This window comes from Perissodus microlepis, chromosome 3 (assembly GCF_051167445.1).
Source record: "Perissodus microlepis isolate ML-2025 ecotype Zambia chromosome 3, ASM5116744v1, whole genome shotgun sequence".
Taxonomy (NCBI): domain Eukaryota; kingdom Metazoa; phylum Chordata; class Actinopteri; order Cichliformes; family Cichlidae; genus Perissodus; species Perissodus microlepis.
Genome location: NC_140463.1, coordinates 10028581 through 10048184, shown reverse-complemented (window position 1 = coordinate 10048184; position 19604 = coordinate 10028581). Strand labels below are relative to the sequence as shown.

The window sequence follows — 19604 nt, the reverse complement described above, 5'->3', positions numbered from 1 at the left end:
TATTGATGCAGGACCTGAATGATGATATATGGAATGTGGAATATCTGTCCATGCAGACAATATTGATTTGTAATTTAAAATTTGTTATTTTAACTAATAATCTTGTCAGCATAAAGTTCTTTATTTGGAGCACAGATCTACAAGAAAGATAAGTTACTGAAACGTGCTTGTGCTTAAATTCCTTATCACTCTTTGGCAATATTGTGAGTAATGTTAAACTTAAAGATCATCTCTGCCTCCTGATCTGTTTCCTGCTGCCTGCCACTGAAGGCAGTGGGGAGAGGTAACAATTAGGCAGTGCATTTACCGTGGCATATAATGTCATTTTTTCTCATTACCCACAGCAGTATCCACTCCTGCCGGGCTTAGGCTACTCACTAGGGCTGAGCAAAAGCACGATCTCCTCTAAGTTTATGCTCAGTCCTAGGTACATTCAGGAAAAGCTGATCAGCTGACTTAAGAGAGCAGGTGGGTGTATACGGCAGTAGCAGCTCAGAGAGATAAGATTGGACTAGGCCATGGAGGGCTTTAAACGCAAATAAAAGAATTTTAAAAGGAATCCTAAAAGAACTGTGCAGCAGGTGAAGTGAAACTAAAATAGGGGAAATGTGCTCAAACTTTGGAGGTGGAGGATTTTGAATCCTCTGTAGATGTATGAAGCACTGACCCATATATAAAGTGCATTACAGTAATCCAATCGAGTGCTAGATAACTGTCTCAAAGTGCCTCTGTGAAAGAACTGGCTTTATTTTAGCCAGCTGCCTCAGCTGAAAGATGCTTGATTTTACCACTGGCTTAATCTAACTGTCAAGCTTCAGATCACAGTCCACTTTGACCAGCAGGTTTGTGACAGTTGGCTTAACATACCGAGCAAAGGAATCTAAATATACATTTGGCGTCTCAGTGGGGCTACCAAAAATCATCACCTCAGTCTTTTTATCATTGAATTTTAAAAAGTTAAGAGACATCCAAGCCTTAATGTCATCAAGACACTGAAGTAATGGTTATATGGAATATGTGCCTTTTTTCTGTAGAGGGACATAGATCTGACAGTCATCAGCATAGAAGTGAAATGCAATGCTGTGTTTTCTCAGTATAGATCCAAGAGAGAGCAGATACAAAGAAAAGAGAAGGGGGCCTAGAACTGAGCTCTGTGGGACACCACACAAGAGAGGAGCGGAGGACGACACATGGTCACAGAGACTGACACAAAATGTTTGCCCCGCCAAGTAGGACCTGAACCACTCAAGTGCCCACCCAGTGCTCCAAATGACAGAGTAAAATGCATGATCCACAGTATCAAATGCAACTGTCAAATCTAAAAGTACAAGAACAACACAGTCCCCAGCATCAGTAGCTAAAAATATGTCATTAAAAACTTGTAAAATGGCTGATTCAGTGCTATGAAAGGGTTTAAAACCAGATTGGAAAATGTGTAAAACATTTTGCTTTTTCAGGAAGGTCATTCATTGACTGTCAACTCTCTTTTCAAGAATTTTGGAAAGAAAAGGTAGTTAGAAGAAAGGTCTGTAATTTGCAAGAATCGTAGGATCAAGAACAGGTTTTTTTTAAACAGGTGTTTGACTACAGTATGTAAAAAATTTTGGGTACTACATCTGACAATGTGCTCAGCTCGACGGCACTCGTGTCTGACAGCTCGGGTCGTGTCATTCAGCCAGGGCTCAGATTTAGTTTTAGAATGCCTGGATTTTAATTAAGCCATGGCCAAAGCAGTCCAAAGCAGTCTGGCAGGTGGAATAAAATCATGAGCTCAGTTCTGGCTGCATTAAAAATCTGGGATTTTGCAGTTCTGGTTAAAACTGTTGAAAACTGCTCAGCAAGGGAGGAGTTAAAAACTCGACAGCGCCGAGCAGCAGCGTGAGGTTTAACTGAGGTACAGGCAAGAGGAACTTCAAACATCACAGGACTGTGGTCAGAAAACACAGCATCACAAATCTCTACATTTAAAAACAAAACAAAAACCCCCAAAACAAAACATGAGATAAAACAAGATCAAGTGTGTGTCCACATTCATGTGTGGGACAGTTCACACATTGCACCACATTAAAAGAATCAATAAGGCCTTAAAAGCCCTTTGCAATGGGCATATCAGGACAACACACATGAATATCAAAACCCCCAACAATAGGAACACAATCATATTTTGGCATGTATTCAGCCAAGATGTCAGCAAAGTCCTTCACAAAGTACTTATTGTATTATATATTTAATTTGATATGTTATAGAAGTGACAGATTTGTAAAGTGAGGCAAATTATTGTGATGTCACAATTGCAGGATGATCTACTAACAGTGTGTTTTAATCTCTCTATGAAGAAGCCACTCCAGTTCAGTAAAAATCAGCTGGAGAGCAGCTGTGAACAGCTGACTCTTCGATGTGCTAAAGAACAGAAAACATTATTTCCCATCAGACCATGAGCAACAGTCAGGCATCTAACACAGTAACACTTTTATTTTTTACATATTCAGCAGAGAGAGTTAGCTGTGTGCACTATTAAAAAATAAGAAGCGTAATTCATTTCAGCTTCACATAAACTGTATTATGGAGGAAAAATAAGTGGGGCTCACCTCAAAACACAGCTTGAGGACTGACTAGAGAGTTTTAGGACAGTCTCTTCAGTAAATCTAGCAGCTCTTTAACATCAAAAGACGTGTTTGAGCTGCTGCAGATGTTAGTAAATCTGACCCTAACTGTTCGTTCTTCTTTAAAATTCAAACTTAATAATGAAGCAATATTTTTAACAGGCTGTTCCTGTTCATGTAACCTCCATAAAACAACAGGGTTAGAACACATTGTGACGAAGTAAGATGTTTGTTTTGTAGTCCATCTTCAGCAGAATGTAGTTTCAACAGGCGGACATCCGGTGTCACGTTGTTACAGAGAGACGAGTGTAAGGCTGTTCCAATCAGCACCGCTCCTCTCTTTTTTCCTGACTTCTCAGCAGTTGTCCTCCCCACGATGACGTTTTCATCGAGGCCAAGGAAAAGAGTTTAGCAAAAGGAGATTGGCGCTACTTTTGAAATAACACTCCACGGGGTTGCATTGTGCAGGTGAGTCACGTGACCGCACAGCAACAAATCACAGCGGAGCCAGATAAAGGGGGCGGAGCAAAGTGTGTGTGCAGGAGAGGAGTCGAGCAGAGAGAGCTGCTTTTTCATGAAACGGGAGTAAAGTAGTGAACTTACAGGAACATATACCACTACCAACGTTTGGATCGATGTCTGCATCGATCTGCACACCCTTGTCTCCTGGATCCTAGCTGAGATCAGCGTGAACCACGTGGGTCTCTGCTCCCTGATCTGTTTCCTGTGTTTGGAAAGAGTTCCAGCTTCATCACGGAGTTTCTCTCGGTTTGTGGGCTCATCTAAAGGTAAGCGCCGAGCTAACTTTAATGTGGGTTCAGTTTATGTTGAGTTTAGCTCTGTTGAGAATAATAGATTTCTTGGTATACACTGGAGTTAGACAGACTGTAGAGTTTGTGATTGCTTGCAACATCATAATATGGCGGTTGCTAGGGGAAAGAATACATAAAGAAAAATAGTCTTGGAATATGAACAAAAGGATGGGGTGCAGGGCAGGAGAACAACCAACCCCCACCCCCAGGACATGAAGCCACAGGTACAAGCCTGGGGGAGGGCATCCCCAGGGTGAGAGTAGTGGAAGCTTGCTGAGAAGGGGGCCAAAAGGCTTTCGATGCGCTCTGAGATCATAGCAAATTAGAACAAACATCCTACTGAGGGATTTTGCAGAACTACCTTCTATTTATAGAGTTGCTAATTATTTGGCATTATTGCAGCAAACCAGCCTATGAAATGGATGAAACACATTGTGACTGGGTTCCAGCGCTACACAAGGGACCTGCTTCAAACATACCACCATGCCAATCAGATTACTTCTTCCATGTCAGGGTGAAGAGGTGACCCTTCTGCATTTTGGTGAACAGTGTGGTAGTAAAACCAGCGAAAAATGAAACTTGCTCCTGTTAAATATTCTAAATTCTTTGCTGTATAAATAGCGGTAATTTTTCAAGAGATACAGTAAATTAAGTAAGTAAGTAAGTTTATTTATTAAGCGCTTTTCATAGACAGGTAGTCACAAAGCGCTGCACACAGAGATTAAAAAGTAGTGTTAGTAGTGGGTGATATCATGTAAACGCTGTCATGATTTTGTGTAAACATTTTGCCATTTGTGAACTATAAATGTCATGGATTCTACGTTGTAACTGATGTGATGTTCTACAACGTGGATTTAAATTATTTTTTTTTTAAAAAGAGGCAAAAATTAGTTTGTTTCTTTATTCAACTTTTGAACAGTGGTACTCAGTCAGTACATAGTCATTAAATGCAAATTATTTACATGGCAGTGCACCTAGATAAAACATTATGGGTCATTCCCACAACTCACAGCTTTACTGTGTTCCAGCAAAGTATCCAATAGGGTTTTGGAGTTGACGTCATGCTGCAATGTATTGTGGGAGCGCCGTGCCATTTTCCGGGTCCACAAATCAAAACAAACACACTGTGTTAGAACGACAACGACAAGAAACATGCTTAAAAGCAGCTCAAAAGAAAACGGATGGTATATAGACCGATTGCGTCCAGACACATCGCAAATGTGGACCCATATGAAATACGGCAGTGGAGTAAAGACCCAGACGACATGCCGCTACTGTCCTACCCTGATATCTTCATGTATCTTGTTAACCCTAACCCTCATGTTCGAATTTCGGAGTGCCCTATGTGTAACGTTTGTAACCAGTCTGGATTTGTTTGATTCATTTCATAGGCAGGCTTCCTTACAGTTGTGCGGAAGAGTTAGCAAATCGTTACATAGCACGTATGTCTGCACAGTCACTCAATTCTATGTTTGTTTGTTTGTTTTTTGTTTTTTTTTATCAAGGTCTTTTTATTGAACAAAGAATTGCTTCCAACAACAATTATGGCAATATTAACAAACAGTCGTGTTAGCTTAGACAATAAAGGAAGATAATTAGTTTTATACAAGTTTCTATGGTTCTGCGTAATCCAAATGCCCAAGTATTTGAACTTGTTATAGCTGAGCTTGAAAGGTGCTAAAATAGACGAAAGTTCCCCGGTTATTGTACCTAAAGGCATTGCCTCGCTTTTCCCGAAATTCACCTTGTATCCGGAAATTGTCCCGAATTCCTTAAGTACATCTAAAAGTTTAGGGAGGCTATTTGAAGGGTTGGAAATAAACAAGAGCATGTCATCGGCATAAAGAGAGACTTTATGCTCGATATCCCCACGACGTATTCCCTCAACCTCAACACAGTGTCTCAGAGCAATAGCTAGCGGTTCAATTGCGATGGCAAAAAGGCGAGGTGACAAAGGGCACCCCTGTCGTGTGCCACGCTGAAGCTGAAAAAAGGGGGACAGACTATTGTTGGTCCGAATGGCCGCTACAGGGTCACAGTACAATACTTTTATCCAGGATACAAAATTACTCCCGAGGCCAAATTTTTCAAGCGTATGGAAAAGAAAGTCGCATCTCACCCGATCAAACGCTTTCTCAGCATCAAGCGAAATAACAGTTTCCAATACATTACCTTTGACATGGCTATAGATTATATTTAATAAACGTCTAATATTAAAAAAAGAGTACCTGTTTTTGATAAAGCCTGTCTGATCAGGTGAGATAATGGAGGGCAGATGTTTCTCTAAACGGCGGGCCAACACTTTAGCAAGGATTTTGGTGTCCGTGTTCAGCAAAGATATTGGACGGTATGAGCCACAATCTAAATGATCCTTATCCTTTTTTAGAATTAGGGAGATCACTGCTTGACGCATTGTTGGAGGCAAGGATTGTGAGAGGAAAGATTCTTCAAAAGTCGATTTTAACAATGGATTCAATTGGTTAGAAAACTTCTTAAAAAAATCGGAAGGATACCCGTCAGGGCCAGGTGATTTTCCAGACTGCATACTCCGTATGGCCATTTCAATTTCAGCATCAGAAATGGGCTCCTCCAAACTGGTGGCCGCATCGTCTCCTAAGGAAGGGATATCAAGTTTCTCAAAGAAATTTTCTAGAGCCAGGTCATCCTTAGCTGGGGGGGAGCTGTATAAAGTCTGATAGTATTTAAAAAAACTATTATTTATACCTTGGTTATCCGTGCACCTTATTCCCTGGTCATTCCGGATCTCAGGGATAGCTTGATTAGCTGTTCTTTGTCGTAGCTGATGAGCTAGCAGCATGCCTGTTTTTTCTCCATGTTCATACGAGTAGCTACGCAACTTCGAAATTAGATACTCAGCCTGTTTTGTAGATATAAGATTATATTCAGTTTGTAATTTCAGCCTACGTTTATATAATACCGGATCAGGGGAATGGCTATATACAGCGTCTAGTTTAGTAATTTCGTCAGCTAATTGAGAGAGTTGCTCAGTATCCCTCTTCTTTTTGTTCGCACAAAATGAGATTATCTGGCCTCTCAGATATGCTTTTAGGGATTCCCAAACAGTTGATGGTGACATCTCTGGAGTTTGATTAATAGCAAGAAAGAAATCTATTTGAGACCTAATATAATTAACAAACTCTTCGTCTGCTAACAATACTGGGTTGAACCTCCATGGCTGATAATTAGAGTAGGCATTGGGAATACGCATTGAAAGAACAACAGGTGAATGATCTGAAATCACCATGGCCTTGTAATCACAGTCTGTTACTAAAGGGAGAAGTTTTTTGTCCAGAAAGAAATAATCTATACGAGTATATGTTTTATGGACATTAGAAAAAAAAGAATATTGACTTGAATTTGGGTTACGAAATCTCCATACATCAGCTAACCCGTAGTTATGAAGAAAACGCTGTATAACACGTGCTGATTGTGAAACAGGCGTGCTTTTGTGCGAGCTGCGGTCCATAGCAGATAATGAGCAATTTAGGTCCCCACCAAGAATAATATTATGTGTTGCCATGTTGGGAAGCCGTGCAAAGACGTTAGCGAAAAAACTATGATCGTCCCAGTTAGGGGCATAGACATTCGCTAAAATCAAGGGGAAACCATATAAATGTCCTACAACTACAACAAAACGGCCTGCAGGGTCTTCATCTACAGTTGTGGCTATAAATGGTAAAGTTTTGCTTATCAATATTGCTGTCCCCCGAGCTTTAGAATTAAATTTAGAGTGATATATCTGGCCTACCCATCCAGACTTGATTCGAAGATGATCAGAGGTACGCAGATGCGTTTCCTGGAGAAATGCTATATCCGTTCTAAGTCGTTGTAAATGAGTAATAACCTTTTTCCGCTTGACCGGATGGTTGAGTGATTTTACATTCCAGTTTACAAAATTTACCACCCGATCACTAAATGATCGCGCTGTACTCATCCCTGCTCAAATAGTAAAATATGAAAGCTCCAGGTGCACGGCACGCATAGGAGAAGAGGAAAGAGAGGGGAAGAAGAAAAAAAAAAAAAGGGAAAAAAACCCCCAACAACAACAAAAACAAACAAAAAACACAGTGATAAGTAAAATAAACATATCTGGCTGAAGCCCAAACCAAGAACACAATGAGCAATTACACCAGATCGAACATGGTGACTGCCAAACCCCCTGCAAACAGATCCACACATATAGCCTAGTGCTTGTTTGGGTTACTATAAGCCAGACCCTTAGGCTCCCGCTGGCCGCTTGACATAACATATCCTACAATAAAAAAAAAAAATAAAAAAAAAATACATACATACATACATACATGCACACATATATACATATACACATACATACATATACATATCGACATCCAAACAAAGTATAGAACTTTTCTAAACCCAATGGTATTGTCATGAAATAAAATGAACCAAAATGTGTTTATGAAATAAGTTTAAATGTCTGAACAAGAAGTGTCTCTTTAAACTTTTCATCACAGTGCGAACGCTACAATAAACAGAGTCATGTACACTCAGCCATAACTGAGACAACCAACCGTAGCACTGGCGCTCCCACATAGAGCATCAGGCGCAGCCTCCTCAAACGTTGATAATATGTTCTTTAACATATTCCATTGCCTTCGCCACATCCAGAAATTCTTTCTCCTCCCCGTTGTGTGTGATACAAAGTCGCGCTGGGAACCTGATCCCAAAACGGATACCTTCCTGCTCACGGAGAAGTTTCCGGACTTCTGTAAAAGCAGCCCGAGCTCGGGCCACCGAGGTCGTAAAATCCGGGAATATTGCAATTGGTTGTCCATTGAACCTCAGCGGAGCTTGGGTTCTGGCACAGCGTAGAATTTCCACACAATCCTGGTAGTAATGAAGCTTGGCTATGATGGCCCGCGGGTTACCACCCGGCCATCTCGGGGCCAGACTCCTGTGTGAGCGGTTGACAATAACATCTTTATCCATACCCAGCGCTTCACGTAGTAGCGCGGATACGGCCGTGGTGGAGCTCGAATCCGGGCCCTCCGGGACCCCTATGATACGGATATTAGATCTCCGCATCCTGCCTTCCATGTCATCACATTTATCTTTCAGGTCAGATAGCTCCTTCCTCAAAGTCTTCATTGTAGATTGCAAGGTGACCACCTCATCGCTCCACATTGACAGCCCGTCCTCTACTTCTTTCACCGTGGCCTTAACTCCATCCATTTCAGCGCGCGCTGCCGCCGTATTGTTAGCAATCTCATTTCTCACTTCTTGCACGTCAGCCCTAATGTTATCAAAATCTTCTTTCAGTGCATTCCTGAGTTCTTCTTTTAACACCACGCTGATATCGTCTTTGATGGATTGAAGAAGCTCCAATTTCAGGGCATCAGTGTCCACAAAGCGCCCATCGCTCTGCTGAGCCCGTTCCTCAGTGGTCGCTGAGCCGGGCGCCGCCCTTGGGCCACCATTGGTATTCTCGCCCGAGGATGCGCTGGGCCTAGCCGCTGTTCCTCCGGTGTGCTTGTATTTCCTTAGGTTAGATGCCATTTTGTCTCGAATGAAGCTTTAATATAGTATATAAAACTGTTAGCTTCCCCTGTGACATAAAATGAGATGTTGTAGGTTGAAAAAAAAAAACTATTTCTGAAACTCGGTTAGCGGGAGCCTTCAGAAACACGTCCTACTCCATTGCTGGCTCGCTAGCGCCCCACTCAATTCTATGTTTGTTCGCATATTTCTATTTCTATTTGTTCGTTATTTCTATAACCTCCAAGAGCCCCAACGATAATATTATTAAGCTATAAAGAGTGATATGAACATACAGAACTTGCCGGAGTAAAAATGTCTGGAGCACACCAACAGATATCTGGAGATGGAAGCGAACTGGATATCAAGCCGTCTCATGGCTGCTATCCAGGCTAGACGCCTTCATTTTGTAAGGTCCGCCATATAAGCTCCCTCATGATGCTTCCAGGTTAGGAAAGAATAAAAAGACAAACCCTTTGTAAGCTTATTCCAGTGCCGGTCGTGCGATCGAACATTGCAGCCGACAACACAGCAAGTACGAACCATGGCTGTTGTGTGTGCCTTCGCTCCTTTTTCGCTTGCGCTTTGTTTGGACCCGGAAAATGGCGCATCAGGCCAAAATCCTTTCCACGCCCACCCCCGTGACAGCACGCTCCAATGCCCTATAGCGGTGACAACTCCTCCACAGTAGCAGGTAGGATTTTTCTTTTTTGAGGACGGCTACTTTTACCTTTAAATACGGATGGTCTTTTTATGTTTTGATCAAGAGCCTTTTTTGGGCAGCTGAAGAGGAGAAGTCCATCTTATGGCCAACCTCTGGCTGTATCTTGGTCATATTACCCAGCAAAACCCAGTATGCAGGTTCATCTGTAACAGTCCTTGTGCCACGGATCCGTACTGTTGCTTCTACATTAAACAGAAGAGCAGCGACATGGCTGCAGGTCTCCGCAACTCCGGTCATATAGGTGCAGTGGGCGGCTTCAATCTTCCCTGTGATGCTCACCATGACCTATGGCTGCAATGCTGGTTCATTCAGTCTTTGAGAGTGCAGTACCTGAAACGCACACAGACAAAGTTAATTTAAAGACAAAAACTAATGAGCCAAGGCTGACACAAATATGTTTTATCTACTTTATCATAAATGTAAGTGTTTAGAAAGCACATACGTGTAATTTTTCATTTTTTTTTATGCACCCATCTATAGTTTTTAGTTTATTTAGTTTATTTATTTATGTAGCACATTTAATTACAACAGGAGCGTTGACCAAAGTGCTGTACAAAAATACAACATACCTAATAAATAACTTGGAGCATTGAGATAGCAAACCACCAAATATGAATTAACAAATAATTCTCATAATGTATTAAAAGCCAGTAAATAAAAATGTGTTTTAAGATAAGATTTAAAAAGATTGACAGTAGGAGCCTGTCTGATGTGTAGGGGTAAATTATTCAACAGCTTAGGCGCTACGACTGCAAATGCTCGATCGCCCCTATGAACCAGCCTTGACCTTGGTACGGCTAAAAGCAAAAGATCACTTGATCTAAGAGATCTAAGGGGGGTATAAGTCTGCAAGAGTTCAGACAAGTACCCGGGAGCCTGTCCATTCAGTGCTTTGTAAGTCAACAATAAAATTTTACAATTAACTCTGAAGTGGACAGGGAGTCAATGAAGAGAGGCAAGCACCGGGGAAATGTGTTCACATCTTTTAGTACGTGTCAGAAGACGAGCTGCAGCATTCTGGACTAACTGCAGCCTTGCCAGGCAGGTCTGGCTAACTCCAGCATATAGGGAGTTACAATAGTCCAGCTGGGATATAATAAAAGCATGAATCGCCCGTTCAAAGTTTTTAAAAGATAAAAATGATCTCACCTTAGATAGAAGCCTCAGTTTGAAGAAAGACCGCTGTACGACTGAGCTAATCTGTTTTTCAAAGGTGAAATTGCTGTCAAATATAACCCCTAAATTTTTGGCATGCGATTTGACAAAAGGCTCAAGACTGTGCAGGTTAAAATTAGAGGTGCTGGGATTGCCACTTGGTCCAAAAATTATCACTTCAGTTTTGTTCTCATTAAAGTTAAGGAGGTTAGAGGCCATCCAAGATTTAACTTCACCGAGACACTGGGATCTAGTGAGGCAGAACTATTTCCCTTTAGTTGAAGATAAATCTGAGTATCATCGGCATATGAATGAAAACAAATGTTATATTTTCTAAAAATTAGACCTAGGGGCAGCATATAAATGGAGAATAAAATTGGCCCCAGTATAGAACCCTGGGGAACACCACAAGTAAGGGGTGCTGAGGAAGAGATAAAATCTCCAAAGCTCACAGAGAAAGTCCTGTCAGACAGGTATGACCTGAACCACTCTAATGGGGTGCCCTTAATGCCATAATGCTCCAACCGTGAGATTAAGATGCTGTGGTCAACAGTATCAAAGGCAGCGGTCAGATCCAGAAGCAGAAGCACAGCTGAGTCACCTGAGTCAGTGGCTAATAAAAGATCATTAAGAACTCTTCATAGCACAGAAACTGCACTTTTAAGAGTTTTAAAACCAGACTGAAACCTCTCAAGAACATTTTGTTCATTTACAAAAGATTGCAGCTGAACAAACACAATCTTTTCCAAAATTTTCGACAGGAAGGGGAGCTTAGTGAGGACAGAGGAGTCGAGATTGGGTTTTTTAAGTACAGGCTGTACAACAGCATGTTTAAAACAGGCTGGCACAACACCTGAACTAAGGCTGCTATTAAAATAGCTAAGATGTCAGAGCTGACAACCTTAAAAATCTTTTTTAAAAGATGTGTTGGAATAATGTCATTTGGACACGATGTCTTTGTGCCATTACATACTTCCTCCACCTGATCAAGACACACAGGTTCAAACGGATCAAAAACAGCAGAGCAGGTGAATATTTTAGAAAGGACTTGTGAAGGCAGGGCAATCATAGATCGAAGCTGTTTTATCTCATTGATAAAAAACTGCAGGAACCTTTCACAAGTGTCTGAGGAACTATTAATACAAGAAGCTGGGGAAATATTCAGGGCAGAGTCAATAATTGAAAAAAGAACCCAAGAATTATTGGAGCTATTCTCAATAATATTAGAAAGAAACCTTGACTTTTCTGCTTTTACAATGTCCTGATACTTGTACAGGCTGTCTCTCAACATGAGAAAGGACACCTGGAGCCCATCTTTTTTCCACTTACGTTCAGCCTTCCTGCACTCTGGTCTGGCTGATTGAGTGGCCTTATTTATCCATGGGTCTGGTTGTGGTTTTGAGCTTATAGTTTTAAAAGGAGCGACCTCATCAAGGACAGATTTGCATTTATCATAAAAATTAACTGTCATTTCCTCGGTACCAAAGCCAAGGGGAGATCTTAAAACTTTTTTAAAAGCAATAGAAAATTGTCTGTTGCAGATGGGTGAAAAACACGACAACGACGTGTTGAAATAAGAGGTGTAAAATGGCGGGGAGATGAAAGTATATCAAACACAACAGGACAGTGATCAGAAAAGACAGCATCACATATTTTCATGTTTAGGACAGGTAACCCTAGAGACAGCACAAGATCCAATGTATGACTCTGTTTCTGGGTTGGCCCCGACACAAGTTGAGCAAGACTAAAGGAGTCTATCAACCTTAAAAAGTCTCTGGCCAGTAGGGCTGCACGATTTTGCATAAAATGAGAATCACGATTTTTTTTGCTTAGAATTGAGATCACGATTCTGTCACGATTTTCTTTTCCAGTATAAATATTTATTGCACTTATTAACTGTACATCAACTTTGTAACAGTTAAGACTGAACATAAAAACAATAAATAAACATAAAAACAACAAATGTCTCACATTTTGTCGTTGCCGCAAAATGTTGTACTGCTTGAAATTCCGTCTCCACCGTTGCTCGACACTGCGTGTATAGAGCAGGTAGTGCAACAATAGAAAAATAGTTGCGGGACGGCACTGTGTAGCGTTTGTCTAGGGTGTTGATCATTTTCCTAAATCCCTCGTTTTGCACAGTGTTGATGGGAGCCATATCTTTGGTCAGGTGATAAGTGATAGCCTCTGTAATTTCTTTGTGCCTGCGGGAGTTCGACGGGTATAGGGAAGCGCTGTATAAGGTTCCCGTTATTGATGTTTGGGTGGTTGACCATGACGTATTTTCTCCTTTCACTTTCTCGTCATCCCTGACGTGCTCTCCGTTGTTTTTTCCCTGCCAATTTTAGCAGCCAGCTTCTGTATCACGTGGTATAAGGCTCCACCCTTGTCATTTGTTGAGCAGGAAGAGTGAGTGCTTGTTTTCATGCAGATTACGTCCCGGATCAAAATGCGGTACAATCGTCGTCGTCTTTTTATATATTTTTTTAAAATCGTTGTCATTTGGAAATAAGATCGCACATAAGTATGAATTGAGATCGCGATATTCTAACGATTAATTGTGCAGCCCTACTGGCCAGCGAATTGGAGGGACAACACAGATGAATATTAAAATCTCCAACGATTAAGATTCGATCGTAGCTTGGCACAGTTCGAGCTAAAAAGTTTGAGAAGTCTTGAATAAAATCCTTGTGATATTTTGGAGGTCTGTATACAGCTGCAACGAGTGTCGGGCGGGGATGCTCCAATTCAAACATCAGAAGTTAAAAACTAGAATACGAGTCAGTTAAGAGTTGTTTGCAAGAGAGCTTCTTCCTGAAAACAGCCGCCACTCCACCACGCCCAGTTACCATATACAGGGTGTAGCATCCACTGGGTAAAGGCAGTGATATGCAGGGGGGTCAGTGGCTTTTTCCCTTTCAGGTTCTTGTATGCAACTGATGACTTTCTTGTTGTAGCTGCTTCTCAGTTTCCACATTGAAGTTTCATAGGTATTGTTGTCACTGAGGATTTTAGTCATGTTTATTTGCTCTGCATTTTTTAAATCAGGGATAAAACGCATATACTTTTTGTGTCCCAGCTGAGTAACAGGAGAAGAGTCTGGTGGAGCAACAGAGGAACAATTTCAGCCATTTAGACTCAGCTCACATCACTATAGAGGAAAAAATGACTTCAACACAAAAGGTGAGAAAAATATCACAGTTACACTGTTATTGAAACTGTGTGCACAGCTTGTTGGTTTTTAAAAACATGTTAACAGCAGCTTTATCTTTTCCATCCCGGGCTCCTCCATATATACACAGAATCTACATTCACAAACAAAAAACTCAGATGTTACAAGAAGATACAAACATAATTTTTTATCGGCACACATTGAAACAACAATATCAAAAATTGAACTCACAATTTTTTATGAGTAAAATATTTTCTCCACTTATCAATATTTCTTCAATATGTATTTTTCATTACGACTGTCATTGTAGCACATCATTGAAATGTGATACTATGACCAGAAGGTGGTGGTAACACACCTACAATGTGTTTGTTGACATGTTTGATTCCACCAATGGAGGGAGTTACAGTTTGTTCCACGACTGCATTTCACTCAATGCCTCTGGTTGTATCTCTGTCACTGCAGGACCAACATGGAGCAAGAAGTCAGCGCTCTCAGGAGGCCAACAAACGTCACAGAAGAAAGGGAGAGAAAACCTACAGCTGTGATGAGTGTGGGAAGGATTTTACCCGGGGTGGAGACTTGAAAAGACACCAACTCATCCACAGTGGAGTTAAAGCATACAGCTGTGATGAGTGCGGGAAGGATTTTACCCGGGGTGAAAACTTAAAAAGACACCAACTCATCCACAGTGGATTTAAACCTTACAGCTGTGACTTGTGTGGAAAGTCTTTTACCCTGGCTGGACACTTAAAAAAACACCAACTCATCCACAGTGGATTTAAACCTTACAGCTGTGACTTGTGTGGAAAGTCTTTTACCGAGGCTGGACACTTAAAAAAACACCAGCTCATCCACAGTGGATTTAAACCTTACAGCTGTGACTTGTGTGGAAAGTCTTTTGCGTATCGTGAGGGCTTAAAAAGACACCAACTCATCCACAGTGGATTTAAACCTTACAGCTGTGACTTGTGTGGAAAGTCTTTTACTCGGTCTGGGGGTTTAAAAAAACACCAACTCATCCACAGTGGATTTAAACCTTACAGCTGTGACTTGTGTGGAAAGTCTTTTACCGAGTCTGGACACTTAAAAAGACATCAACTCATCCACAGTGGATTTAAACCTTACAGCTGTGACTTGTGTGGAAAGTCTTTTACTCGGGCTGGAGGCTTAAACGCACATCGACTCATCCACAGTGGATTTAAACCTTACAGTTGTGACTTGTGTGGAAAGTCTTTTACCGAGTCTGGGGGTTTAAGAAAACACCAACTCATCCACAGTGGATTTAAACCTTACACCTGTGACATGTGTGGAAAGTCTTTTACCAAGTCTGGACACTTAAAAAAACACCAACTCGTCCACAGTGGAGTTAAACCTTACAGCTGTGACTTGTGTGGAAAGTTTTTTACCCAGGCTGGAGGCTTAAACACACACCAACTAATCCACTGTGGAGTTAAAGCGTGCAGCTCTGAATCTGTGGAAAGTCTTTTACCCAGGCTCAAACCTTAAAAAAAACACCAACTCATCCACAGTGTAGTTAAAGCACACTACTGTGACTTGTGTGGTAAAGCTTTTGCTCAAAGTCAAAACTTACAGAAGCATCTAGTTACCCACTCTGGAATCAAGGCGTACAGCTGCAACTTCTGTGGAAAAGGTTTCAGTGAAAAACACTACCGAAATATACACCTACGGATTCACACTGGAAATGGTGTTTACTGCTGTGATCAGTGTGGGAAACTGTTTGCAACAGATGCACAGTTACAACAACACATGTTTAGCCACACTGAGGAGAGACCTTACAAAAGTGACTTGTGTGAGAAGACTTTTAAAGCTCCGCATCAGCTGAATAAACACCAACAGATCCACACCAGAAAGTAACTCTACAACTGCAGCTACTGTGAGGATGTATTTATCTTTTTATCCTGTATTTTTAACCTGATTGTTTGGAACAAGTCTCATCAGTAAACTTATGGAGTTATACTGAATGAACTGTTGAATGTGGGAGAGGCTTCCACACACCAAGTACATTAAAAATACATGAACTCTTCCACAGTGGGGTGGAAAAGAACATCTGTGACCAGTGTGGGTCATCCTTCACCACTGCACGTGAGCTTAAAGAAAAAGCATAAGCAAATCCACACAGGAGAGACACCATACAAGTGTAGACACTGTGACAAAAGCTTCTCACAATCAGGTCATCGTAACAAACATGAACGTACTCACATGGAAGTGAACTTCAGCTGTGACCAGTGTGACAAGAGCTTCAGGAATCTCAGTTCATACTCCGAACACAAACGATCCCACACTGTAACTAAACTGTTTCGCTTTTACCAATGTGCAAAAGCCTTCACTTCATTATCTGCTCTGTGCAAACATCAGCCTGATCATGCAGGACTGAAATCACTGGATCACAATGAATCTGAAGAGAGAGAAAGATCCTCTTCTGGTTTCAGGGTCAGACTTGAAAACCTTGAGATCAGGCTCCACAGAGTTCAGATGGAATCTCCTGTAAAGAGTGTCAGCTGATGTCACACTTGGATCTGAGGTAGCTCTGATTTCTGGACCTGCAGCGAATAATCCTGAATGTTACATTTAGGAAGCTGCATGTATAGATATGTATATCAAGTTTATATTTTTTCCTTTGAGGGATTTTAATTCTCTAAAATGTTATCTCTGTTACATTTTAATCTTTGTTCCCTTAGGACACATTAGTGTTTAGTAGTTGTACTATTAAAGTTATAGGAATGTCTTTTCTTTCTTTTTTTAACCAAACTGGTATTCTATCAAAAATCAAATATGGATATGTAAATCATTTCTTTTATTTGAACTTTTTTAGCTTTTCCAAAATTAACTTATTTTTTATGTATTCATTGCATGTTTCACCTCAGTTAAATTTCAATCCTTCATTCATATTTAAACTTTTGGTGTGGTAAAATCTTCTCTCAAATCCTTTCTCCCAAAACAGCAAATAATTACACAGCAGTTGCTCTTAAAACTTCCAAAATGAACTAAATCTGTCCACCAGCTTTGAAACAACACCTGCTGTGACTTTATGTCCAGAAAAAAGAAACTCAAGCTGAACTGGTTTTGGGCTGTACTTCCATGTAATACCTTTTTTTTTTTTTTTTTTACCAGAAGATGGAGCAGTGTGGCTGTGTAACCTTTATTTAATTAGGGAAAGAACACAATATTCACAGTGGCAGCAAAGAACTGTTAAAAGTTAAAAACAGCAGCACGCATCAGAACCATTTTAAAGATTACAGGTGACTAATTTTAGTTAATTCAAATCCTATTAAACATCTATTTTTGGCTCCTCCTTTCACTTCAGTGTATTTACTGTATCCTTGAAGTCCACGTTGTTTTTTTAATGAATTCATTTTGATCCACATGTTCTGCAGCTGTTTTCCTTTTGATTGAAGTTTGTATTATGAAATCCTGATAATGTTAAAGCGTCAGTTATATTTGATGAACTCTGTGTAAAGTTTGTCTTATTAAACAGATTGGTGTGAAAAATAAAGAAATGGTCTCACAGCAAGTAGTTTGAGCCATGATTTCTGATTCAAACTAATTTAAATGTTTTTAGTGGTACATGTGGAGGTTTATCAGAGGAGGAGACTTGGCTGCTCTCGGCACGGTTCCTGCAGCTCATTAAAAACTCTGAAATGATCTTAAGGAAAAGATGATTGATTTTTCTTAAAAACAAGATGTGGGCATGAAGTTTTAACATGAGTGTGTTTAAGATGCATTGTGATTAGCATCTCACACGTTCCAATAAAGCAGATGTTCCTGTATTGCAACAATAGTTTGCAGATGTGTTCATTCCCCGACCATCTGCAAGACTCTTATGCAGCACCAATTTGAAACGCAGCCTGGAAAGTGCGTTCATGGCCCTACAGGTTGCCTAAGCACAAGAGACAAATTGTGCAAAAGGAATTGGCTGAAATGGTGAAAATGCTGTTACCTCAGGATTAAATGAGGATTTGTTCCTCAGTGTTTGGTCTCCTATGCTTATCTGTTTGCCAGATGATTTGTCCCAGCTGTTGAGAGGGGCCGGTTGTCTTTAAGGTACTTCCAGGTAATTAAGAAGTGAGTGCAGGGTTTTATACGGTTCTGTGATGATTGTCACAAAGTGAAGGTCTCATGGTTTGATGCTTATCCCATGCCCCGGGTTGACCTGACTGTATAAGCACTGCTTGTTTTTATGATGCTGGATTTAACTAACGCCTACTGGCAGATTCCCTTGTCTGCAGAGGCCAAAGACAAAACCAGCCTTCTCTACTCTGTATGGTTCGTACCATTCATCACACTTCTGTTAGGCTTGTTTGTAGCCTCGGGCATTTTTCAGCACCTCCTGTAGCGATAGCTGCGTCCTCACACTGCATATGCTGTTTGCTACCTGGATGATGTTGTCATTCATAGTGATACCACGGTGGAGCATGTGCAGTGGGTGGTCACAGTCCCGAAAGTGTGTGGTTGGATGGAGGGACGTACAGTATTTGGGTACAATTTGGGAGCTGGGTATGTGCATCCACACATAGATAAAACAGCAGCCATCGTATCCTGCCTTTGTCCCAACGCAAAAAAGAACATCCTGATAATAAAGAATTACAATATTCCCGACTAGAAGTAATAAATGCATGAACGAGTTTTTCAGCATCACTCTGGGACAGGATATTTCTGATTTTCAAGATATTGCAGCAATGGAAGAAAGCAGTCATAAATATTTGCTTAATATTTCCATTAAAGGAGAAATCCTGGTCAAAATGACTCTAAGATTCCATATAGTGTTACTGGAGGCCAAGGTATTGCATCCAGAAAAGGAGCCGTAGCTGTTGATAAAATTGGCACAGAGCTTCCCCCATGCATTACCAAAGATTCACATCAAACTCATCCCATTCTTGATTGCTTTAATGAACATTTTTTTTTATTGTCACAGTTTGATACTGATGATTTCTTGTGAACACTCCTTTAGTTTAAACCCAGTGACAGTATGAAGTTATTATGTTTGTTTTCATGTAAGTATCTACACTTATATTATCTATCTATACTTCGTCTGCATCCTTCGAGGCCCCATTTGAAGGCTGATTATGTCACAACATAGGCCAGAATTCATAGTGCAGAATTCATTTCAAAAAAAGAAAAAACCCCAGCAGATGGCTGAAGCGTAGTGGCCAAAGAATAAACTTTTAAAAGCAAGTATTAAATTTTATATCACTTATATATCTGCAAAGAACGTTATAACATTACTGTTGGCTACATGTCCACAAAGTTATGTATAGGGGTGGATTTTTAATTATCGATTTATCGATTAAAATCGATTCTAACTTGGATAATGTGATATCGATTCATTAAAATCCTGAATTGATTTTTTAATATAAATTTATTTTTCCCAAAATGTCAGAATTTCAGGTTAAACCTCACAAAATTTCAACAAATAACAACAACCAAACAGCTGAAATAGTAAATGAGAGCAGGAACACGATTCTGCACAAAGACGTAAACACAAAGCGTGGATCCACCGACGGATCAGAATCAGCGAGATGTCGACTTTCTCTCCTGACAGCACGGACACGGTCGGGGCTGAAAGCCGACAGCTCGCTGATGTTTCGGTGGGTCCGTGC

At 40.7% G+C, this 19604-nt stretch overlaps 1 protein-coding gene across 1 annotated transcript; it reads left to right on the top strand.

Moving 5' to 3' along the window:
• The first annotated feature begins 3041 nt into the window (after positions 1 to 3041).
• On the top strand, positions 3042 to 17514 carry LOC146389816 (uncharacterized). The gene is made up of 4 exons (XM_084913974.1): positions 3042 to 3391; positions 13891 to 13994; positions 14449 to 15430; positions 15521 to 17514. The coding sequence occupies exons 2-4, from the start codon at positions 13977 to 13979 to the stop codon at positions 15859 to 15861; spliced, it is 1341 nt and encodes a 446-aa protein (XP_084770100.1). The 5' UTR covers positions 3042 to 3391; positions 13891 to 13976; the 3' UTR covers positions 15862 to 17514.
• Positions 17515 to 19604: the final 2090 nt, after the last annotated feature.

Bases quoted from the DNA above. Each gene is read 5' to 3' on its own strand.
- LOC146389816 (XM_084913974.1), top strand. The intron at 15,431-15,520 runs GTGGAGTTAAAG...TCCACAGTGTAG, and splicing joins CACACACCAACTAATCCACT to TTAAAGCACACTACTGTGAC.